The following is a 25,959-nucleotide window of genomic DNA, read 5'->3' as shown; positions in this document are numbered from 1 at the left end:
TTTGCATGACCCGGCCGTGCTCACCTCTATTATCTCATCCTGTCTCACTCTCCCCCCTGCTCACTACCTTCTAGGTACACTGGTCTCCTTTTGTTTCTTAATAAACACACCAAGGTCTTCTTTCCCCGAGGCTCTTGCAGGTACTGTCCTTCTTTCTCTCTGCAACGTTACCTAGTCAACTCCGTGGAGAGGCTCTCTCTGGGCAACCAATCAACAGTGTACTCATCAGGTGACACACTCTCTGGCAGAGAACAGATGCCTAATAACATCACTGAATGAATGAAAGGAGCAACCTAACTTGAAATAATGGATATACTTCATGAAAGAAATTGAGGCCAAATGTAAAAAAGTTCACAGCCACTTAAAAATCAAGTAAAGCAGAGAAGTCTTTAGAGCTACACTACCTTTTTTACCTTGGGCCAGTACCACTGTATCTTGCATTTTCTTATACCTGTTCAGGCACTGTCGAAGATCTTCTATTTTCCGATCCTATTAGTAAAATAAATTATCATCTTTAATACTATGATTTTAAAACAACAAAAGTAATTGTGACACAAAGAATAAGTAGACATGAATTATTTACATTATTCAAAGAATGCTTCTAAACTTTAGTAAAACTGGTAATGTTCAGAATATTTTGCCTACATACGTCAGAGACATAGAAAAAGTACCTCTAAAGTTAGAGATCCTATCCTTCAGCTGCCATCTTTAAAAAACAAAAACAGAACAAGGTAATAAGACACAAAACAAAACAAAAAAAAAACAAGAAAAAAATCAACTTCCTTTACTCTCCTAAGGCAGAGCTTGAAAGAAAGATCTACACCTGCTACCTTTACCAGCTGCCATTAATCACCATCTGGCTTTTCCCTTCTCCAAACACTCCACCAAAGCTGCCTCAATTACTGATCAGTGACCTTCTCTTTACTAAAAACAATGGACACTTTTCATCCTTTTTCTAATTTGACTTCTAGATGGCACCTGATTGACCCCCACTCTTTCCTTCTTTCACTTTTCTCTCCACTCTTTCTTTTCTTCTGTTTTGATTTGTTAATTCCTTGACCAGATAAACATTCTACTTCCATAACCCCCACTATCTTCCCAACCCAGAATATAAAATGTTAGAGCTTCAACGTGTTGTCCTTTACCCTCTTCTCTCTTCCCAGGCCCTCAGTGTGGTAAATTATAAAAATGGGCTCCCTAGCTTCCCCGACATGGATTTGGGGCATGGCCATGTGACTTGCTTTGGCCAATGATATATAACAGATGTGGTTCAGAGCAAAGGCTTGAAAAGTATTTGCACGTTGGGGCTTGCCCTCTCTTGCTGCCCTAGGGAACCCTGAGGCCACTACATGAAGAAGCATAGGCTAGTCTACTGGAGGATGAGAGACCATTTGGAGAACAGACAACCCAGCTGGGGTCAACCTAGACCAGTCAATCACCAGACATGTGAGTTACACCATCTTAAACCATCCATCCCCATTCTAGCCACCAGCTAATGGTAGAGATCAGCAAAGCCAGCCCAGACTAGAAGAGCAATCTAGCCCACCTACAATAGTATGAGAAATAATAAATGTGATTTATCATGGAGCAAAAGCAAACTGACACATGAACTATAGTTTTGTCCCCACCAATCTATATATTTCAACTCTACATTTCTCCTAAAATTGATGGGGTTCACTCCCCACCAATCTATAATCCTACATTAATCCTAAAATTTAGGTTGATTTTCCAATTTTCTATGAGCTATCTCCTTGTAATGTCCCATGAACACATCAAATTGAGTACATCTAAAATGAAGCTCATTATTTGCCTCCAGTATCTCGGTCTCTGCTTGGATCCCCTTAACTCTTTTATGGGCACCATCATTCACCCCACTGCTCAAACCAGAAACTTACTCCCAAATCCAAAGATTTAAAAATCTTGTCGACCTGTGAATTTCTCTAAAATCCCTTCCTTCCTTACCACTTCACTGCCATTGCCTTATTTCAGCCCGTCTTCATTTCTCACCTATTCTAACAGCCTCTTAATTCTTTTGTCTTCATTCTCCCTCCCTTATTCTTGCTTCCATTCTGCCACTGGAGTTAGCTTTCTAACATGGCAATTTAATGATCTCACTGGCCAAGGTCTAAAGCTAAGAACCCAAATCATTACATCATTAGCCTCGCCCTAGCACTCTCTCATATACCCAACTCCTCCACCTGTATCTCCTGCTCCAGAACTTTCCCAGCACGCACTGGCTGTTTCAAGCCTTGGTTTTGAGACATGTTTTCACTCATGGATCCTTTGCCCAGAATCCTTCATTTTCCTGATGAATGACTCTTTGCTCTCCCTCAGAATTTCCCAAATATATCCTCTTTGAAGACTTCCTGGAACCACCAAGAAGTTATGTCACTCTCGCTGCTCCTAGAGAAGTCTGAGCATCTAGTAAGCCCTCATTCAACATTGGGAGTTTCATTTGTTATTGTTGCTTTTTGAGGGAGAGAAATTAAAACCAAATGAATTTTAGTGATTTTTTTTCAAATTAAATCTATGTGGGGCAGCTTGCTAATGACTTTTCTTTTTATTTGATGTGGGGAAGACTAGCAAAAAGAAACCTATATATGGGTAGGTGGGTAGGAGAAAGAGTTTATTTCCATTGAACAAAGAACAAAAAGAATGAAAGGCAATAAATAAATATACAAACAGAGTAGGCAAGAAAGAATTAGAGAAAGAAGTTTATGATGAGAGAAAAAGATCAAGATAAAGTTCTTTGGCATTTGCTTGGTTTTCATTTCCTTGAAATTACTCTTTTCATGGGAAAATGTCTCCTTGTTCTATTCATTAAAGGACACGAGGGGAGAGCAGTTCTGATGACAGGAGCTGAACCTGCCTGCTGGGTATATGGCTGGTCAGGGAAGCCAAGAAGAAGCATGTTTCCTTAGTAGGGTCCCTGCATCCCTGCTCTTAGCAGGATGAAGTAAGGAGAAGCAACAGCTGGAGGAAAGGCCCTCTTGGAGACCTTGGCATTAGGTGAGCATAGCTAAAACAAAGCCGAGTGCCATCCTTGATTACATGGTGCCTGTGCTTGGTTCCTGGTATCTCACCATCAGGAGAGCAGAGATAATCCCAGATGTGAAAGAGGCCAGGAGTGTGAAGGAAATAACATGTTCCTAGAGAAGAAAACCAACAGGATCATGAAGCTAAAGTTGCCATGGCTACCTCCTTCAGAGTTCATAGGGCAGTCCAGAATTTCCAGGGACCACAGAAAGGATGTACTATGGCCTGTATCCTTTGTCTCATTTGTCACCTGAATATAAAGAGCTGATCTGATAACCTGAACATTTTCTAAATTCAGGGCGGTGGGTGGGAGGGGTAGATTCTCAGTGGAGCCAGTGCTGCTGGTCTCCATTCCTGTCTGTGCAGCACAAGTACGTCTATGACCCGCCCCCCGAGAGCAGGCCCACTTGGGCAGGAAGGGAGAATGCTTGCCTCTTAATTGTCAGCTGTGTTTAGGCGATGTTCTTTCAAACTGGGATATCTGATGAGAATGCATGGAATGATCAAAATGATGTTAGTACACGTCTAAATAAACACTTAAATTTCATCTAGTTACCTTTTCTTCATTTGCTGCCATCAAAGACTCCACAGCCTTTTTCATTTTTTGTACTTCAATATCTGAAATATCACAACAGCAAATCAGAAGTCTGTTTAGTTAACTTGTGTGACAATAACAAGAAGCTACTGACTCTTCAGATCGAAATGTTGCAAGGTAAAGATGTTAATAATTTGTTCCACTTTCTTTTTGTTTTTAAAAGGCACATTTACCATTCATATCCTCTTTTAGGGAAAACCTGAAAAATGAACACTTTCTAACTCACCTTAATAGTCATCATTCCAGAAAGAAAACAACTACCCTCTCTCAAAGCAAGAACAAAATCCTCGTAAGAACACTGAAGATGAAATTTCAGTGCTATAACAATAAAAATACAGAGCTTTCAAAGAAGAAACTTATAAAGCAGGTGAAAGCAATGAATGGTGTATATATGACAAGAGCAGAGAAAATGATGTTCGGTTATAACCAAGATGGAGACACAAATGGTAAGAGCCTGAAGGAACGTGATATTTACATGAGTATCATGCTAAGCAGCTGGCTGTAGGTTCCATACAGAAGGATAACAAGTACTTTGCTTCATCTATAAACTTCATTTCCAGTACCATTTTAAAACGTTTTTAAACAATACTATTTTAAAAGGCCAAAGTAAGTGATTCTCCTTAAAATGTGACATTCAAATACAAAAGCATGTTACTTTAGTAATAAAAAAACAAACATTTTAAAAATGGAAAGTCAACCCAAACTGAAATCACAAATTAAAAAAATTGAAACAGAGGAAAATGTTCAGCTAAGGTTGTCTGCTTTTGAGGACAAAAAAATACTACTGAAGGTAAATTTTAAAACAGTGGAGCATCATTCAGCTCTGATACAATACTTTCAATTAAGGTATACTGTTTAGGAACTGCTTTTCTTCTTTTTTTTTTTTTTAATGGCAAATTCCCTTAAGAACTTAATGTCTGGAGGAAAGTCCACTAAGGCTTTATCGATTACACTGCATTAACTCTAGTCTCTGTTAGTCAGCCTGGGTACAATTTCTTTTGTAACACAAGAGGATATGTTTATAGAAGCCCTTAATATAGATCTCAGTGAAAAAGTGGGCTCCAAAACATTGGAAAACAAAAGCAAAGTTCAAAATAATCTTCAACTGTGGTAAACCGTAAAAACAGTAGGTTTTCATAGGAGCATAAACATTATTTTCTCCTCTGACCCTGTATCTCCTGGGCCACGGAGAAAACGCTTCCTCACCTCCACCACTCTGGGTGCTCTGCTATATCCTGCAGAGCAAAAGGGCTGAACCAGGAGCAATAAGCAAAACGGTCTTTTACTCCTTGTTTTATTGTTTGTTTATTTGCCCTCTATTTTGTATACTCTGAAGAAATGGGGAGCTTATTGATGAAGCAATTTTACATCTTTGGGGAGAGAAGTGTTTTAAAAACACATGCAAAGAACAGTCCAAGTAGTACTTTTGGTGAATGTAAAGGCTGATGGAAATACACCAAAAACCTTACTTTTGTCTTTGAGCTTCTTTTTAAAATTTTCATCTGTGCAGGAAAACCCATTGAATTGGAAGTTAGCATACATTACAACAATAAGTAGTATTTTAAAAGCACTATTATTTGGTCTCCTTTTACCTAAAATAAAGAGACTCTAACCTCATAAAGACTGAATATTAAGCATTATTTTATGACTTTAGGACTGATACCGCAATATAACATGCCCTCTGTGAGGTCAGAAAGAGAATCTAATGTGGTTAATCAGAAGATGTAAATCTGAGTTACTACCTCTGTTACTTCGCCTTTCTGAACCTTGATTTTCTTGTATTAAAATTGGGCCTTCGGAGTACAACTGCTTCTTACACTAACTGTGATGAAAAACCAGCTAATGTTGCATTGGTTGTTTTTTACATTTCCATTACAGTCTGATATGTGACCCTCCTGAATGTGATTAGGACATTGCTTATGTCATATTCATCTCACTGCTCAAGTTCAGCAACACTGAAGTGGTCCATCTCCTCCTGTTCACCAAGATGAGTCCACTGATCACGCAGGTAGATGTTATGGCAACATCAGATTCCACGAAGTTTCTAAGCACTTGCTCTTAGTGCCTGGCTGTGTACTGCTGACAAGTGGTGCACAGACCACTGCTAGTCCTCAGATCCGACTTTGGGTAGCATTACCCTAGCATAGCCAACATAGCTTCTAGCCCACATAGCCTCTATGATTCCATTTTTTTCCTTAGAATCTTGAAAGCATGACCTGTCTGTGAGTGTCCTTGAAGAACATACATTCTACACATGCCAAAATAGAGGGGAAAAATCCATTTCCCTCAATGTTGGATGAATTGAGTTTTCTGATGGACAGGGGATTGTGATACCTACAGGTAAATAAAGCCAGGGTATTCTAGGGCCAAGAAGACTTTGGGGGTAATCTAATTCAAGCCCCTCATTGTACAGACAACGAGAGATAAAATAGACAAAACAGATAAAGCAATAGATAAAAATGTACCACATCTACACTAACTGGAATTTGTTCTGTTTTGAATGAGTCAGAACTTGCTTTTGCCATACCATTTGTTATAACAAAGAAAGGTTAAATTTGACCGAGTGTTGTCAGATGTTACAGGCGTATATACTTCCAAATATAATTTTTTAAAAACCCACATTTCATTCAAGTTATTTTCTAGCGGGTATAACCTACATTATGAAAAATTACAGTCCATATGACGTCCAGGACAAACCTCCTCGATTTATGAAAACAATTTTTTGGATAAATTCATACAGTTTTCCCAAAACAGAATTAACCTATTTTGCTTTCTAGAAGATTGAGGGCTCAATGCATGATAAGAAATGTTCATTAACTTTCCAAAGATACACAGCCTTCCCTCTCTCCTCACAAAAAGGCAGGCAAGGTTCCTAAATGCCTTACGTTATGTTGTCTCAAGTTCAGTTCAGAGGGGAATAATCTTGGGACATAGTTTTGGTTCCTTTTAATTCTTTTTGACACTTCCTTGTATTGCAATTTGGACATGATGGGAATTTACCGTGTAATCTAAAATAAAGTCCCACTAAATTACAGAGGTGCCCTTCTCCAGCTGCTCAAGAGGAAGTTAATAGATGCCCAAGCACAGTAAAGAGGCTTGGAGGAGTCCCTGCAGTCCTGGGCCCAGATGGCCTCTGCCACTCCTCTCTCTCTTAGATGCCAATGGTACACATCATCTAACATCAGTTTCTTTTATAGATCTTGAACGACTTTAACAAAACAAGAGAACAAATGTTAAATACATATTCTTACCTCGATCAAGAATTTCAATCCCTTCTCCTTTCATCTTGCAAACCAATTTTTCTTGTAGTCTTTTTACTTCAGATTCCTTCTCTTCCAGCTGTTCTTTTAGAGATGCCAGTTCCTCCTACAAATGATAAATTCATTTAAAAAGAGTAGATTATGACTAAAAGGGGATATTCAGAGAGTCTGTTAACTCTTAAGTCAATAATTAGTTTTTGTGAATGAAACAAAAAACTACAAGAATTTAGACACAAACTTCAGAAATCAGACAGTGGCAATGATAAGCAGGAAGCAAGACAATTAATAAAAGTACAACTTATAATAATTATGGTATAATTATTTCAAGTTTCCTTGTGACCAAATTAAAAATAAATCTTTTAAAGTGTGATTAGGACTAGGGCAGCCCTAAGGTTTAAATCTTATGTTAGGTAAAAAATCTGACCAAGTTAATCAAGGAAGATAATCATTAGATGCTTAGTGTCATACAAGCAAAACAAAATGCAAATTGGAAAGTAATATACTAGACTTGCTTGACATTTATTCAGCATTTCAAGATGGCACTCATGTTCCCTGGACAAGATAGAGCTTAATTAGTGGGTAAGGTAGCACGCGATGAACAACTTTAGCCAAATCACGGGACTAAATAATTCATCCTCATCACTAAGGTAAAAGAATAGAATCTCCTACAACAATGGAAAAAAAGAGATTTAGAAAACAGATTTTAAGTCTTTTTTTTTTTAAACTACACAACTATTTAAGACCCCAAATCCAATGTGCTATTTACTAATGTTTGTTTCTCTTTCATTTTGGTAAAGAATTAGCTTTGACAAATTTAAGTTTTGCTGGCTGTATTTAACCCAGGAAATAAAGCCATGCAATGCTAATAAGTACACCTTTATTTTTCTTAATATAGTTTCAGTCTCTAAAGATACGTACTATGTTTGGTATTATGAGAAGATGTAGCTCTCCAATGGAGCTAAGAAGTTGGCCCTATAGTTTTTGTTTATGGTAGGAATGGACACCAAATACAAGGAATTTTCAGTAGCACTGGCAAGAAGTGCTGCCTGTTCTCACTGTGCTTCTAAGCAGTAACTTCTACTCACTGCCATGACAGAGTTAACCGATGCACACATTTATCGCCAAGAAGGAAGTAAACAGTGTCTACTATTGATACCAGAATTCTTTCACAGCTGAATTGCTGCAATTATTTTACTATGCTTGAATCTCAGAGAGTCCAAGACAGTGAGATTTAATTTATAAACGAATACTTTTATTTTACCTGCTTATTGTTTTTCACTATTTCATATGTTTCTGAAAACAATATTAGGGATTGTATTGTCCCTCTAATCAGCTTTAAACATATTTTTAAAGAACAGGTGACACACACACAAAATGAATGCACACACCACTAAAAACACCATCACAGCAAAACAACACAAGCCAGAAAGCAACAGGCCATGGACCCCATTACCCAAGGTCTACTACACCTTCAGGGACTCCCACTTTTGCTCCATCCGCTGCTTTTCATACTGCATCTGACCCACCTTGATTTTCATGCTAGAAAGTTTGGCCATTAAAGACTGGTAGAGAGACAGGAGGGAAAGAAAACTACAGATAGAAAAAGACAAGCTAAGTAACCAAGAAAACAGTATCAGTTTATAAAGGAGGTTAGATAATTAAGAGAAATGACAGGTTACGTTCTATCAGATTAGTTAAACCCTGATTCTTATTCAGAACAGTAGTGTTTAAATTCAAGATGGTCTCCAGCTTGGGGAAAAACTTCATTCCCTTGTAAAATGCCTTCTCTATCATATACTAAGTAGAAAATGTATTTTATTTATATTATTGATTGTAGATAGTGAGCCATTTATATAAAAATTTTTGCCATTGTGAGAACTTACTTTGGTAGATTTCAGCTTTTTTTCATTCTGAAGTCTTTCATTGTCCATTTCAGTGACTCTTAACCTCAAATCATTGATCTCCTGCATTAGCCCCTGTCCAAAAAGCGACAAGGAAATACATTAGGAAACCAGTAACACACTTATCTACCAAAATAGCAGCTTGGAAATCTTCAGTCAATAGCTCCTGAGTTAAAGCTGGATGAACGAGATCAGACAACTGAAAATGAATGTGTCTCCTTGAGAATTAAAGCATCTTTCCATTGAAAACATTGCCTCTGCCCTAAAATGATGCGATTGATGATGAAAATGAAAGGTGACTAAAATTTTAAGAAATGTAGCTGATCGTTTACTATCATTGTGCAAATATTTCTAGACTAAAAATCACTATATGAACTCTTATCTTTTAAAATAAACCAGAGAAATTTTCTTTAGTAAAGTCACTTACTTTTAGAGACTTTTCAGTGATATATGGATATTTACAAAAATACTTTAATAATTTCTTAATTTTTCTACAAAAAAACAGATTGTTCATCAGCCCAATCTTGGAGAATCAAATGAAATTTAAACACTTTAGACCAAGGATTCACAACTTGAGGGTAGATGAGGGCCTTATCATTTACAAATATATTCAGTATCATAATAATTTTATATTTGGAAAATGAAAAAGAAAGCAATCCTAATGTTTTCATAATACAAATACAATCATACAACTTTTCTACTTTTATTTAAAAAAAACTAATTTGTGGGTTTCCCTGGTGGCGCAGTGGTTGAGAGTCCGCCTGCCGATGCAGGGGACACGGGTTCGTGCCCCAGTCCGGGAAGATCCCACATGCCGCGGAGCGGCTGGGCCTGTGAGCCATGACCGCTGAGCCTGCGCGTCTGGAGCCTGTGCTCCGCAACGGGAGAGGCCACAACAGTGAGAGGCCCGTGTACCACAAAAAAAAAAAACCAAACAAACAAAACTAATTTGCTAATAAAATTTGTCTAAATATTCTGAGCAATAGTGACATATCTTTGTCCAGAGCCCAGAGAATAGGAAAAGGAAATTAAAATGTGAAACAATACCAACTCATCCAAAAGAAGGGCTCAAATACTCTGTGAAGACTTTTTTTTTTTTAACCACAAGGCATGAAAACCCCACCAATGGTTAATGTGTTTTTTTTCCCTTTCTTTTCAAGACATTTATTCCTGAGCCACAGATTCACAGACAGAAAAGAATTACACAAGAATGCTGTAAAAAACAAACAGAACAATGCAATAAGAAATAAAAGTTTTTTATTGAGGGATTATTCTAAACTTCTAAGTGTAAGAATTCAATCTCACAGGGGCTAGAAAAAAGGATGCTGTTGTGAAATACACTTCTCAGAAAACCTACAAGCTTTTAAATTGTAGTTTCTTGTAAAAGGGGGGAAAGTACTACCTAGTATTATATAATAATTACTTATTAATATTAATTATAATTACTATTAATACAATGTTTCAATAAGAGGATATCTATTTTCTCCTTTTATGAATGAGGTAAATAACTGACATCATCTAATAACATTTTAGTTGTGAGTCCTTATGTACAAGTTCAGAATTCAAGTTCAAGGAAAAGGTCAGTTCCTCCCATTTATTTACCTCCCATTTATTAACCATCTTTGCATAATACGAATTCTTAGTAGCCTTCCTTAATCAATCTGGTCTTTCTTATATATATTTTCCCACTTTCTTATTGGTAAAAAACAGCTTTGAATTCTATTGGATTGTTGTATTTTACCACTTCCTTTAGAAACAGTGGCAACTTGTAAAGAAGAAACAAATGAATAAAATAGAATTATAAATTGAGGCCATTTTTCTACTTAAAAAAACCTACCCAATCATGCTTTGTAGCAACACCATAAATATGAACATAAATTTCTAATCTGAAAGAAGCCCTATCTTCCCATGAAAAGTCAAGCTGGAAAATCTGGAAGTAGCTCCTTAACATGAAACTTTGAAAAATGTAATACAAATTATTTCCAACTAACTTCTTATCAGAAGTTCAGTACTGTTTTAAAAAGAAAATCCCTGTTATCTTTTCCTTTTCAGAAAACTCTTCAGGGCTCCACAGAAACTCATTTCTGATATCTGTATTCTTACCACAAGGGGGCACCATTGAACGATGCCAAACATCTATCAGCAGTTCCTGGGACAGGCAAGCCCTCAATCTTCCAGTTTCAAGACTCTTACCCCCAGTCTTTTGGAAGTATCTATACTTCTTCCCCCACTCCAATGCTTTCTTAGAAATTCATCTCTAAATAATCTAAAATTCTAAGACAATGAGCATTCTATGCTCATTCTAAGAAAATGAGCATATTCAATTTTAATTTTTTTAGTTTTAATTTTGAAGACTATTTTCATGTTTAACAAAGTTTATCATATATCCCATAATCTCTGAGTATGTGCATGCTACATTTTAACAATAGTGTTGAATGTTTATTAGAAAATTATCAGGGATTACTACAAGTTTGATAACAAGATCACCTTCCATATGATTGAGACAATGCACGAGCAAAGCAAGTAAACCCCAAAAAAGGATTTATAAAAAATGCAGACAAACTCAAGAGATGTAGATATTGCTCTGGGGTCTTACAAAAAAAAAAAAATCCTAAAACAGCTACTTCAATTTAGTCCCAATATTTGGTTAACATCTCATATCCAAATTAACCACACCTGTGCCGGTTAAGACTTTCCCTAAACTTTGTGTGTATAATAAGGCCACCTCTTAATGCCCCAAAACGATAAACTTCTTTCCTGACACCAGAGTTAGCTCCACTGCCATGTTATGCATCTGTTGACTGAATTCTACCAATGTGTTCTGTAGCAGCTGTGGAGTCAGGGAAAGACAGAAGGGAAAAGAGGAAATATCCAAACAGATTTTTAAAGAAAGCACAAAAGCTAGAATTTTAATGAAAGTAGGTAACTTCCTAAGTTTTGTTTTAAAAGCCCCAGTCTCAATTAAATGAAAAACATACTTATATAGGTGACTGACAAAGAGCTTTAAGATTAAAACATGAGCTAAGCTGGGGATTTCCTTTTGTTACTGAGCAAGTAATACATATACCAAGACTTTCCATTATAGTTACATCTTCGACAGAAAATTTAATTTTAAAAATAACAATGGAGTAAACCTTATTGCATTCAGCTCAAGGAAGGACTTTCACACAGTGGATAACATATGTGGATAATATATATCATATCGTGATGGCATGTAGTGAGCATAAAACAAATATTTGAAATGAAGATAGAGGGGGAAAGTAAGTAAATGATTTCTCCTCTCTCCTTCTTGGTACCCAATTTTCTAATTCAGTATGACACCTCTCCATACCCCAACTGAGGAAACAAACTAAAGAGAAAAGAAGAGATGGCCCTAGGAGAGAAAAAATTTCTACAGTGCTTTATACTTAGTTTCAAATGAATAGATTTCATTTGGATATGCTCTGAACTCCGCCTTGACAAAAAAGCAATTAACAAATTAGAAAACCTGGATTAACAATAAACTAGGTCAAACAAACAAGAAAGCATGTTTAGCCAGGAAAATGGGTATTTCATGTTGTAGAATCTACCCTGAATTTCACAAAAGTATACTGAGCTGTATTTATTTGGAATGATTTACATGTGGATTAGACCAAAAGTAGAAGGCCAAATTAAATGACCTCTAAAAATCTGTGATTTTTATGATTACATAATGAAAGCATGTTTGCCATACACATTTAAAAATCTACTTACTATAGAGTAAGTAATCAGTGTGCTTAAATAAGAACTACTAGTAAAATCATGCACTTGAACCCATTATTTCCACAATGAAGAGAATCAGTATGGATGAACAGATGGACAGATGGATGCATGGATGGCTAGAATAGATAGACAGAAGCTCCAAATGTCCGAAAGTCAAAAGCATTTCTAAAGGCAAGTGAAAGGATTAATATTTCATATCAAAAGTCTCAAAATAGGGCTTCCCTGCTGGCGCAGTGGTTGAGAGTCCGCCTGCCGATGCAGGGGATGTGTGTTCGTGCCCCGGTCCGGGAAGATCCCACATGTGGCAGAGCGGCTGGGCCTGTGAGCCATGGCCACTAAGCCTGCATGTCCGGAGCCTGTGTTCCGCAACGGGAGAGGCTACGGCAGTGAGAGGCCCGCGTACCGCAAAAAAAAAAAAAAAAAAAAAGTCTCAAAAATTACCACTATCATTTAGTGATAAAAAGTCAGTGTAAGTTTATTCTTAAAAAGAAGCATGGATAATGAGGGAACATAGTAATTAACTGCCTCTCCTTCACAACTCCAAGGAATTTCAACTTGTTCTAGGAATACGTGTGTGCGAGATATATAAGTATGCATATATATGTGCATAGATACGTATATGTATATAAAGAGAGAGGAAGGGTATCACTTACTTCTGTGTCTCTGAATCTATCTTCGTAATCCAATCTGTCCTTCTCTACAGCTGTCAGTTTTAACTTCAAGTTAGATATTTCAGCCATCAGGTCCAACTTCTGAGTTTCTAAGGATGTCCTGCTCAGAAGCTCCTATTAGAATTTAAGAGAGACATCCAAAAGTTGTTTTATTGTGAACAGCCACATATGGATGTGTCTCGCTTATGACTGCGAAGCAGTAACTCTTAAGTAGAGGATGTGAAGATTAATCAATAATAGATACATTTGGAAAAAATTATTTGCTTTAGTTAGCCTTCAAAGAGCCGAACTAATGCTCAATAAGCATTATATTGATACACACATATATAAACGTATACATTCTTAAGCCTGAAGATAACACTGAAGATGCTATTATGTTTGCTATGTGCCAGGCACTGTTCTTACAGGTATTCAGTGGTTCAGTCCTCAAAACAACCTTATGAGATAGAAACTCATAGGATAATTCATGAATTATTCTTATTCAACAGACGAGGAAGCTAAGGAACAGAGAGGTTAAGAACTTGCAGAAGGTCATTCAGCAAGGAAATGGCAAAGCAGAGACTCAACCTTAACAGTCTCGCTCCAGTGTGTATTCTACCTGCTGTATTATAGGCCCTCTCATAGACGAGCATATGTGTGTGCACCCACATACATTACAAAATTTTTCCAATAAGTCATATAAGGTACTTATCTTTTTTCTTAATCATAAAATATACATTCATGGTTGGAAATTAGGAAACCATATGAAAGCATAAAGGAGACATTTAAAATTATCTACAATCCTATTAATATTTTATTCCAGACTCTAATTGCAGTGAACACTTTCTACTGTGTGTATGTGTTTAGAGACCTGCTACTCTAGGTTTTTTGCTTAAAATAAGCCAGGGGACTTCGCTGGTGGTCCAGTGGTTAAGACTCCACGCTTCCACTGTAGGGAGCGTGGGTTTGATCCCTGGTCAGGGAACTAAGATCCCACATGCCGAGCGGCGCAGCCAAAAAGATAAAAAGTAAAATAAACCAGGCTAAGTGAATCACGAAATTCACCACTGCATCAGAGCAAACGCAACATATAAATGTAGCATCTCAAATAGGCCAGCAGAAAAACCCCACCTCGGTACCCGCTTCTGAACATACCTGTTGCAGCATTTCTTCTGTGGCATTCAACTTCTCTCTGTGCTCTTCAAGGCAAAACTCCAAATCGCGAATCTTTTCTCCCTGAGCCTCTACCTGGTCTGTTAACACACTTACCTGTATTTAGAGCAAAATGTTGTAATGGATTAGGAAGAATTTGGGTCCCACTGCCAACTTTATTTCTCTACATAGAACAAAAACTGGGATGATGTTAACACTCATTTGGCTGTAAAACAAGAAATCTGAGAATTAATAAGAAACCAGACCTTCACACTCTTATTTATGTGATGCTTATTGGTCTGAGGACTCCTATTCAATTTTCAAGGAAGTTAGGGCTGATTGGGGATGTGCGACACTTTATAGAGAAAGAGCACATACAGAAACTATCTTTTTTGAGGGATGGTGGGGGTAGGAGGTGGTATTAGAGATTAAGAGAGGAAATGAAGTTAATGTTTGAAAGAGAAGTTATCGAGGACTATTTAAATCTGACGCTTGACAAACCAAGAGTCCAGGGAATCCAACCTCCATGAGATGTTTCATGATCACACTGTCCACGAATGTGTTCGAAAGCCAGGGTGTAGCTCAGAGGTGCAAGAGGAGCCACTGGCTTAGTCCTTCATCCTCAGTGCTTATTGCAAACCTGAGTTTGCCTCCCAACGATCACCAGCCTCGTAAATATGCTTCAGCTCTTTTGGCTCAACTACCAAAGTAAAACTACGTGCCAAGGATTTAAAGGATTATGAAGGAGAGGGAAACTCTGATTTAGCCTCCAAACAGGACTCCACTACCCACTTGCTGTTTGGTTTGGTCCATGAAATCATTTTTAAAATTGAAAAATTAAATATATATTCAGATTCAGAAATACTTATTCATATTTATGGAACAGATGTATGAATATATAGACACACATATATAGTATAAAAATCAGAATTTCTGCTATATATTAAAAAAGAAACAGATCACATCAGAAAATCAGGTGACACTGTGCCTGTCATCAGACTGGCCCTTGAAGAGCAGAGGCTGAGAAGTGTTGTTCACATGTATGCTTGTTCTGCCACAGTCCTCACCGCTCCTGAACGTGTACAGATGGCCTACTGCGCTTACTTCTATAGGCAGTCTGGCTCCTGCGAGCATCTGAACTTGCCATCCCAATTTAAAATGGTCTTTGTAAGTTAAGTCATGAGGGAAAAACAGCATTTAAAAATCACTTGCCTGAAGAACGAGAGATTCTTTATCATTTTCTAAACGTGCCAGCCTTTCTTGATACACATCTCCATTCCCAGGGAGGTGTCCATTTGTCTGAAAAAGGAAGTGATACGGGTAAGCCTGACCCTCTTTAAAACTGAACTACTGTGAGGGACTTCCCTGGTGGCGCAGTGGTTAAGACTCATGCTCCCAATGCCAGGGGCCCGGCTTCAATCCCTGACCAGGGAACTAGATCCCACATGCATGCTGCAACTAAGAGTTCACATGCCACAACTAAGGAGCCAGCTAGCCGCAACTAAAGAGCCTGCCTGCCTCAACTAAAGACCTGGCGCTACCAAAAAAAAAAAGAAGAGTAAAAACTGAACTACTGTGGGTAAATAAAAATTGCATATGTTTTTAATCCAAGGAACCTGAATTGAATTCAGCACAGCTGTTACTGCCCTTAATAGAAAATATGAGAAGGAAACATGGTTTATATACAAAGCAACAACAAGAACAAAAAACAACTCATGAAGAAGAAAATAATGACCCAAAAGGAACAGTGGCTACTGATAGTCACTGACAGTGGATGCCCACCTGGGCACGCAAAGCTTTGTGAGCATGCGGTCGGGCACAAAATCGCTCTTTCCCCCTGAATGCCTCTATCAGCGGGAATGACCTGGGAGGCCCTTCCATTCCTGCCTTCTCCTCCCAAAGTCCCAAATCCAGGACTACAAATGCCGGCCTTTACACGGGAAACAACAGGGGCAACTTACACCACCGGCCTCTTCCTGCTACTCAAGTCTTCAAATCACAGGACAAATCTTCCTTTCCCCTTTTTTTTTTTTTTTTTTTTTTTTTTTTGCGGTATGCAGGCCTCTCACTGTTGTGGCCCCTCCCGTTGCGGAGCACAGGCTCCGGACGCGCAGGCTCAGCGGCCATGGCTCACAGGCCCAGCCGCTCCACGGCATGTGGGATCTTCCCGGACCGGGGCACGAACCCGTGTCCCCTGCATCGGCAGGCAGACTCTCAACCCCTGCGCCACCAGGGAAGCCCTTCCCTTCCCCTTTGAAGCCTTTCTCTTTTCCCCCAAGAGCTTAAGCACTGAGTCCACAATGACCTCCCCTTGCAGCACGGACTAGTCATGCTCATCGGTGATTTACCACATTCCGTTCTGAATTCATTAACTTCTCGTGGGTTTGCTTGTTCACCTACTGTTACTCTAAGCTTCCAGGCAGAGCCTGCAAACTGGTATCATCTTGTAACCTCCACAGCATCCAGCCCAGTACTCTACTTAGACTAGTGCTTACTCTTTTTTCTCCTCCCTTCTGCCCCCTTTTATCAGATTTGGGCATATATATGGATGGCACAAATGCCAAAGGAAGTACAGACTGGGAAAGGAAGTGTAGATTGTTTTCCTCGGCCGTCTTGTATTGCAATATATACAAGTGATTAAGGAGACAGATTGAAAAGGCTCACAGAGTGCAGACAACATAAAAATGTCGTTTTGAAATAGAGTAGTATATGTGCTGTGTCTCTTGGTATCTCATTTAAATAGTTCCTAATCACATAATGTGTAATCCCAATAGAAGTTCCTGATTCCTCATTCAAATACAACAGACATAAAAGCCAGTGGAGTCCAAAATGGTTAGATGGGGCCGCCCAGAGGTCAATTGAAAAAGCAAATAAACAACCTCAGACTTCAAGAAAATACACACTGTACATGCTTACTGCCCAGAACACGACTGATGTGACAGCAATTATGTTTCCAGAATTAAGTGCTTTTATCACTCTGCCTTTCCAATTAATGCATTTTTAAGTATAAATTCTGAGAATAACAAAAGTTATGTGTTGGGAAGGAAACAAAAACAAACAAAAATGGAGCTTCAACAAAAAAGAAAATTGCAGGATGTTTTTTCTCAAAACATCGGTGCACTGGATGTATTTCCCATGAGACCACAAGAGAATCTGAAACTAATTTAGTTAAGCATGCACCGTGTGGATAAAATTTTTAACATCACCTGCTTGACCACACATACCTGCACAATTATCACAGCATAATTCTATTTATGTTGTAAACTGAAGTGCCCAGAATTAAATTACAAGTATTAGGAGGAGTCTGACGGAGTGGCCGGGATGACTTCCATCCCTGGGGACTACCAGGAAAATGAAATTTATGTTAACTTCTTGAGGACAGTTTTTTGGAAAAGAGCCAGGATGTGTAACGCATGTTCTCGATCTTAGAAAGTGCTGAGACCGGCCCTGCACAGCTTTAAATTCCTCATGTTGATTATGAACATTAGCGGGCATCTGCTTTTAAAACTACATAAACAATGTTTTATAAACATCCATTTCATTGGGTAGAAAAAAAAAGCTTTCTGCTCAGTGAAGACATAAAACAAAAATCCTCCTCTTCCTGACTAAAGGAAATTAGAGCAAGGTTAGAAGTGTTTCTAGGGCAGGTTCTAGAAGGGTTTCACGAAACCACTGCCTATGATATGGAAATAAGTTGTTTCAAAACCAGTTCTACAAAATTATCCATTTAAAAATACTAAAAACTGACCACAATGAGCATACTCACGTTTCTTAACACTGTACTGATATTTACAAGCACTCATAACCCTCAAGAGTAGTTTATTTTTAAACACTAAAATCACTATAGGTACATAAAGCAAGAGCCACTACTGGAATGGTTACATGCTTTCAAAGCACTGTGCTGACTTACTCAAGCAGGTAAAGGTCTATTCTATTCACGTTTATTTCTGTTTCTGCTAATTTTGTTACCTTTGCCTAAAAAATGTTAGCAAGAGATAAATTCCATTAGGCAAATACCTTACCGCCCCTATTCTTCCTCCGTCTCCTGTGCTCCACCCCCCAGACCACCCCAAGCCTCCCCAAACCCGGCATGCTCTCTCACACACCAGTTCTATTCCCTCTGCATGGACTGTATTTCCTACCCTTTCCTCCTTGTTCCTCATTCCTTAAGGTCCACCTCAAATGGGGCTTGGTCTGGAAAGTCTTCCTTGAATTGCCTGTTCACTTACATGCCAGTTACAGCATCCAGATGACCCTTCACTACAGCAGGCATCACACTGAAAGGACTAGGCTAGACTTGGCTACCTATGCGTCTCTCTCTTCCAACAGACGCTGCATTCTTTGTCGGTTCCTCTTTCCATCTGACGTGCAGTGAAGGACTGCAGCTAACTGACTGCTGAATGAAGGAACAATGATAGGTGTTCAATAAACATCAGACGAATAAAAGATGAATGAATGGTTCTATCCTGGCCTTCTTTCTTCTCAGTAAGACTTTTTTTTTTTTTTTTTTTTTTTTTTTTGCAGTACGTGGGCCTCTCACTGTTGCAGCCTCTCCCGTTGCGGAGCACAGGCTCCGGAGGCGCAGGCTCAGCAGCCATGGCTCACTGGCCCAGCCGCTCCGCGGCATGTGGGATCTTCCCGGACCGGGGCACGAACCCGTGTCCCCTGTATCGGCAGGCAGACTCTCAACCACTGCGCCACCAGGGAAGCCCTCAGTAAGACTTTTATTCACATTTCCTCTACCACCTGGTACACACACCCCTTTCCCCTCAAGCCTGTACCGCCCTCTTCCTACCACATTTAAGAGGTGACCTCAGAGCCTTTTTAATGCACAGTAATTGAGGTCCTCTTGCATGAACTCCCTCATATACTTCCTTCTTCAACGCACAACATTACGTACTGCCTCCTACGTCTTCCCTGTCTTCCTTCCTGCCAGTCTCAGGGGAACTGAGCCTTAGCTCCTTCCTAAAAGCTTACCATTCCTCTACTTTGGAACCTTGATTTCCTGTTTTCCTGAGAACTGACCTACAATTATTGCCTTTTTCCTCCTCACCATCAATTTCTTCCTCTCAATGAACTTTCGTCCATTCTCCTTTCCAACATCTACTCCAGGGCTCTGTGTCCACCCCTGTACGCCCTCCCACTCCTCTCTGCCTGTATCCTTCACAGAAATCCATCTTTCTTAGCCAGTTCCCACCTCCTCCTTATACTGTGCCATTCTCTTCTCCTCTACTGATTCCTCTTCTGTGTCTTGTCTTGAACTTCACAATTAACTTTTCATCATATTCCACCAGGGAGGGCTTGCTAGTGATTTTATGCGAGTTGGTCACTTATTCTTCCCAACAGTACCTCAGTACGAAACTCTTACATTTCTTTTGATTCTCCCACGATGCTTACCAAACCCTAAGCTCATAATTAAAAACATATTTGATATAAACTCTTGTTGAGTCGATTTAACATCCAAAACACTGAACACCAGCCCAAATTACTTTACTCAAAATCCCAGAGATGCCTTCAGAATAACTCTTTCTAGTTCAACTCATGACGCAACCCTACATTGACCACGTTCAGTCCAGCTGAAAGTTTAAGTCAAAACTGGAATCAACTGGAGGATTTCAACAACGTAATCGTCAACTAACGGTGTGTGGAAGGGCGGGAGTGTAGCACACCAGGGAGGGCAGGGCAGGAGATGCAGCTGGGCTGTAACAGTGATACTTTAATTTAATTAAGGAACCCATGGTGTTTGCCAGATCTTCCTGGCATAATGGAGGAAAAATGTCTACAAAGCTTGATTCCTCATAGAATTATAGAATCCTAGGGCCAGAAACCACACCCGAGAACGTGAACTGCCTGAACTCACGTGGCAGGTGCTACACGTAATATCAAGCACCATCTACTTTGGCCTTTGCCATCTAAGTAGGAGCTCTTCTTTTCATATTAACTTCCCCTTAATCATCAAATATAAATACACAATCAAGTAAAAAGATGTAATAAATGTTAACATCTTGCCTTATGTGGGTCTCTTTTTTAAAATGTTTTTTTACAGAAAATTTCAAATATATATAAAAGTAAAGCCTATAATGATGAAACCCTTTGTACTCATCACCCAGTTTCAATAGTTATTAATTCACGGCAGGTGGGAGTCTTCTGTCTGTCATTTTTGCTGAAAGTATCATGCTGTGTTTTCCTCTGATTCTCTTAGTTCTGTTGGTTTGCATTAGCCTACACTTGGCCCTCTTTTGTCCCCAACCTTCATTTTTGGTGTGTTGTTCTTTCCTGAGTTCTGTTGTCCTGTTAAAATCCAAGATCAACATACAAACAGTGATTTGCCACAATTAAACTTATTTATAACATAGAACTCATTTTGAATGTAACATTCCCAAATCAGAATGGTGAGTAACTAAATTAAAATAGGGAAAAGAAAATCAGTCCAATTTTACAAGGACAACAAATGTTAAGAAATAGTTGGACTAGTACTATCACACACACACACACACACACACACACACACACCCTCCTCATTCTCTCTCTCTCTCTCTCTCTCGCTCTCTCTCTCCACCCAGTAAATATATATAGTTTTAAAAACCCCCATGCTGGGCTTCCCTGGTGGCGCAGTGGATGAGGGTCCGCCTGCCGATGCAGGGGACGTGGGTTCGTGCCCCCGTCCGGGAAGATCCCACATGCCGCGGAGCGGCTGGGCCCGTGAGCCATGGCCGCTGAGCCTGCGCGTCTGGAGCCTGTGCTCCGCAACGGGAGAGGCCACAGCAGTAAGAGGCCCGCGCACTGTAAAAAAAAAAAAAACAAAAAAAACCCCACAAAACTGCCATGTCTTTTTGATTTCATGATTCTGTTTCTTAAAATTCAGTATCAACAAAGGAAAGCGGGGGGTGGGGGGGAGTTCCCTAGTGGCCTAGTGGTTAGGATTCCGGGCTTTCACCGCCATGGCCCGGGTTCAATACCTGGGTGAAGAACTGAGAATCCCGCAAGCCGCTTGGTGCAGCCAAAAAAAGAGAAAGAAAGAAAGAAAGAAAAGGGAACGTGCAGTTCACTCAAGCTCCTTCAATTAAATGCTATCTTTAGCTACCAAAAGACATATCTAATACAGGGTCTTTCATGTCCTAATCACAGTATTATATCTGTACCACCGCATGCAAACATTTATTGCCTGCTCTCCTAGGAGAGACTGGGGAAGAGGAGAGAGTGAGATAAGACTTGAATCTGTCAGCCACAAATATCACAGTCATATTTCATTTCGGCCCAACACCGCAATAAGGCATCTCGTACTCTTTTGTCCTAAGAGTCAAAGAACACTACACCAGTAACGTTGGAAATCAAGCCACCAGGCAGAGGCGGTGCTCTGCTGCCCTGTCCTCGCACTTGATGTGGTGCAATTAGGGTGGGGAGGCCTACCTTTGTGCTGTAAACAATCATCTCAGGGCAACACCGCTACCATTTGGGGCCAGTGGAGCATCCCCTCCAACCGGCCAGTGCCCCTGTGTACTATAGTACCTCTGACTCTGGGTCAGTCTTGCAAACAGCCCACTTATTTTTCCTTCGTAAATTTCTACTGCAGTTCAGAAGAACAACGTCTTCAGGAAGCCCTCTCTTTATTCCAAACTCTCAGCATCTCTGCTCGGAAAGAAAACCAAAAGGGGACATAAACCTCACACACATTTCACCCCATCCCAAAAGCCCAATCATGACCCTCTCCCAGAAAGACATCAGTTTATTCAATGCTGTCAGAAAATACATCAAAGACTGAAACTCAGAATGAGCCTGAATATATTCTGTACTTTCCAAGTCAAGATTACAGATGTGGTCAAAATAAGACTATGGCTTTGAGGTTTTGTTTTTCTGGGTTTTAATTTTCACGGTGCTTGTTTCCCAGAGACAGAAAGTATCTTCTTAACTAAACAGTGCTCTGGAGCGAGAGAAACCACAGCAGTAGGCCAGCCTCTGAGGTGCATTACTCCAAAAATGTCACTACATCTGCAATGCTGGGGAGAGCAGCAGACGCCAAGTGCTTTCATCTGCCAGTCTTGTTAGAAGTACAGTGAGAGAGCTTCCCTTGGAGTATTTGTGCCAAATTAAAATATTAATTGCCGAGATACAATGGCTATCCTGTTACACAGCTAGGGCACGCCAGCACCTCCCTCCTTCGCGCATCCACAGCCAATACAGGGTGAGGTTCGACTGCTTTAGTGTCTCCTAAAGAGTTCTTTTAGACACTTTTCCTGAGGAGAGAAGATGGGCTGTACCCCTTCCTCGCCTTATTTTCACGCACGTCACCACGCTCCTGAAGCTTCTGTAGCAGGGAGGGGGTACACGATGAGGCTGCAACATCATCCCGGTCACAGGGATACTCCAAAGTCCCCTGAGTCCCAGAAGGATGGAGAACAGAAGGTCCCGTAGAAACTAAGGCCCAGCTCCTATTCTAGGAGTGCACCATATTCATTCATTCACCCGTTACTCATTCCTTTATTCATATTGATTAAAATCTAGCTACGTGACAGGATGCAGAGCTAGCGAAAGAACCTCTTCTCCTTTGGGAAGGGGAACGTGAGATCAAGAAAAAATGCTGTCGCTATTTTTCTTGCCACTTATTCTTTCTTAACTCACTTTCATAAAAGAATAGAGGAATCTTTCTATTCAATCCCAACAACTACTGGTAGCCTGGGATTCCACTGAGAGCGCCTCTCTCGCTGTGCACACAGCCCTGGCCTCTCCTGATGGAGAATTCTGCTGACTTGGTCCATGTGCTTTCCTGTTTCTGTGGACCCTTTCCATGTGAGTTTTCCAGAAGCCTAAGGGAAAAACAGGTTTAACTTCAACCAGGACGTCTCAGTGAGACGTGGCATAACTCAGATAATTGTGACCACACATGGGATACAATCTTCGGATGCACCTTGTTTGCCAAGGCTTGAAAAAACATTCCCTGGAGGCACACAGGAAAAGAGGAGCTGGCCAGAGAGCAGCAGGGATCAGGGGATGGTGGGATGGGGACGGATTCTGTGGCTGAGGGTCAGGGACTCGGGAAGAACAGCCAGCAGCCCTGGAGAGAACATACCCCGTGTCTGAACTCTTTAAATAAATTCTGAGTATTGTTGTTTTTACAGAAACATTTAAATGAGGTACATTTAGGATTCATATTATCTTTCTTTTTAACATAGAGAAAAGGTAGAAATGCATTAGAATGAGTTAACAGGTCAGGAGCCAGTCACCAACACTTCATTTCCCCCATTTTATATGCTACTTATCTCATGGCTTATGGTGCCTGACTTGCAGTTTTTACCATCAGTATTTTCATTCACTTTGTTGAAAACTGTCTTTTTGTAATTTCTGGTGATTTTGAGACTGCTTCATAATTAAAAATGCCAAATGATCAGACACTTTGGGATTTCAGGATCTGGTGAAGGTCATGAACCTCAGCTCCATCTACTGGAAAAAGCATTGTAAGAATGTTCTAGGGCAATTCATCAAGTTAGCTCGAAAGTAAACAAAAACTACTTGTTTGGCTCAAACAATTAGACATATTTTTCTATTTGCTCTCTTAAACTCTGAGCTGGATGAAGGACATAATTCTCCATTATTAATATTTGTGTTAACACACATTTCACAATCAAAACAGAGAATTATACCTCAGTTATTGAACAAGTATGTTGTATTCAATTGATTTTTTTTTTAACCACAGGAGACACACTTCCAAGTCCTAAAAGAAACTTATTCATTCCTAGAAGGCTATAGGTATAGCTACCTGATGAAAACAAATTCATTCTTGTAGATTTAATACCCTTTGCTCTAACAGGCTACTAGTGTTACTATTTTCTTTTTTCTTATCCAGCTTCTGACCATATGAAACAATTGAACAGGCAGCAGAAATCAGCAGTGAAGGAATAACCTGCACCCTACAGGAAGCCAGGGGATCTTCCTGGCTTGGATAAAATAAGGGTTAGAAATTCAAATGCCCAGTTGCACTAATGAGTAGATTAGCATCAGTCAGTCAAGTACATGGACTCCCAAGTTGGCCATCATTAAACATGAATGAAATCTTAATTACGTAACTAGTATCATTAATAAGTTTTTCTAAAATGTTGTGGAAGCTTCCCCATTGTCTGGGAAATATCTGTACTCTTTTATCAAAGAAGTAAACTGTAGAAATAATTTGTAACCTAACCTCCCTTGTAACTGGACTCAACCCTTTCTTTCCCTCATTGCAGAGGGTCCTGTTAAACGTTTCCCTTGCTCTCTACAATCCACTCTTCAGTATTACCTTTTTGACTAACCCTCCACCAGGCTCACCGACAAACACTCAACATACATTAGCTTGTGGGATCCTCATAACCCTGTGTGGCAGAAACTATCACTCCCATTTTACAGATGAGGAAACTGAGACAAACAGCTTAAGAAAATTTCCCCAAATCCTACAAGCTTCTAAGAGTCAGAGCCAACATTTAAAGTTCAAGTCTGCTGTCTCCGGAGCCAGCGTTTGTAACTGCCAATTTACAGCCCTGCCTTCTTTATCATTCACGGCTTTTTTACGACAGGATCTCCTTTATTCGTTATTTTGATGATTATCCCATGTACAATACAATTCGTAGGATTCTGTGTTCCTCCAATTCTAAGATGCCATTAAATTTTATCAAATTATTAATTTTAAAATTTTTGATTAGAGTAAAGCACACATAAAAATTTACAATTTGGGGGCTTCCCTGGTGGCGCAGTGGTTGAGAGTCCACCTGCCGATGCAGAGGACGCTGGTTCGAGTCCCGGCCCAGGAGGATCCCACATGCCACGAAGCGGCTGGGCCCGTGGGCCATGGCCGCTGGGCCTGCGCGTCTGGAGCCCTGTGCTCCGCAACGGGAGGGGCCACGACAGTGAGAGGCCCGCGTACCGCAAAGAAAAAAAAAAAAATTTACAATTTTAACCATGTTTACGTAGACAGTTCAGTGGCATTAAGTGCATTCACACTGTTGTGCAATCATCATCACCATCCATCTACAGAACTCTTTTCATCTTGCAAAACTGAAGCTGTGTACCCATCAAATATTAACTTCTCACTCCTCCCTACCCCAGCCCATGGCAACCACAATTCTATTTTCTGTCTCCATGAATTTATTTGACTACTCTAGGTACCTTATTATTTAAAGAAAGAAACAATCCCAGCTAAAACGTGTATAATAGATACCTCTTTTAAGATCGTAAGACACATCACAACTTCTGACATATTAAAATGGGAGAAAGCTATACTATCAGCAAATCATTAAATTGCAAGCCTTAAGACCCTCTACCTATTGGATCTAAAATTAAAGTCTGCTACAGGGTAAGCTCTGACTATTCATGTCACACCTATGCCTTCATTATTCCAAACACTCATTCCCATTCTCCCCTTCTTGCTTTGGGCTTTGCCCTTTGCCATCTTTCTTCTTTTATTTTTTCATTTTCTACGTGCTTGAGAAAATACATGTAATTTGGAAGGATTGGGGTCCACGTGAGGGGACAGATATAAATCAGTTGGACAAATATAAATAAGTTTAACCCTCCAAAAACTTACCTCCCTGGACTCACATCTAGTTTTTTATTGTCATTTTTTGGATGAAAACTGAATCTTCGTAAGGTATGTAAAG

At 39.7% G+C, this 25,959-nt stretch overlaps 1 protein-coding gene across 12 annotated transcripts in view; it reads right to left on the bottom strand.

Moving 5' to 3' along the window:
• The window catches only part of PPFIBP1 (PPFIA binding protein 1), a 176,410-nt gene that overhangs the window by 33,335 nt on the left and 117,116 nt on the right, over window positions 1-25,959 (bottom strand). For 3 of the 12 annotated variants that reach the window (XM_067696015.1, XM_067696012.1, XM_067696014.1), the window contains 7 exons: window positions 15,548-15,634; window positions 14,339-14,452; window positions 13,187-13,318; window positions 8,775-8,867; window positions 6,883-6,997; window positions 3,593-3,654; window positions 414-489 (listed from right to left, as the gene is read on the bottom strand). In XM_067696015.1, coding sequence (XP_067552116.1) covers window positions 414-489; window positions 3,593-3,654; window positions 6,883-6,997; window positions 8,775-8,867; window positions 13,187-13,318; window positions 14,339-14,452; window positions 15,548-15,634 — 679 coding nt within the window. Of the gene's footprint in view, window positions 1-404; window positions 490-3,592; window positions 3,655-5,100; window positions 5,134-6,882; window positions 6,998-8,360; window positions 8,454-8,774; window positions 8,868-13,186; window positions 13,319-14,338; window positions 14,453-15,547; window positions 15,635-25,959 lie in introns of all 12 variants that reach the window. The other 9 variants (XM_067696008.1, XM_067696004.1, XM_067696006.1 and 6 more) reach the window with 6 other exon arrangements.

Source organism: Pseudorca crassidens, chromosome 11 (genome assembly GCF_039906515.1).
Source record: "Pseudorca crassidens isolate mPseCra1 chromosome 11, mPseCra1.hap1, whole genome shotgun sequence".
Lineage (NCBI taxonomy): Eukaryota > Metazoa > Chordata > Mammalia > Artiodactyla > Delphinidae > Pseudorca > Pseudorca crassidens.
The sequence above is the reverse complement of the archived record's forward strand: the minus strand, read 5'-3'. Positions and strand labels throughout refer to the sequence as shown.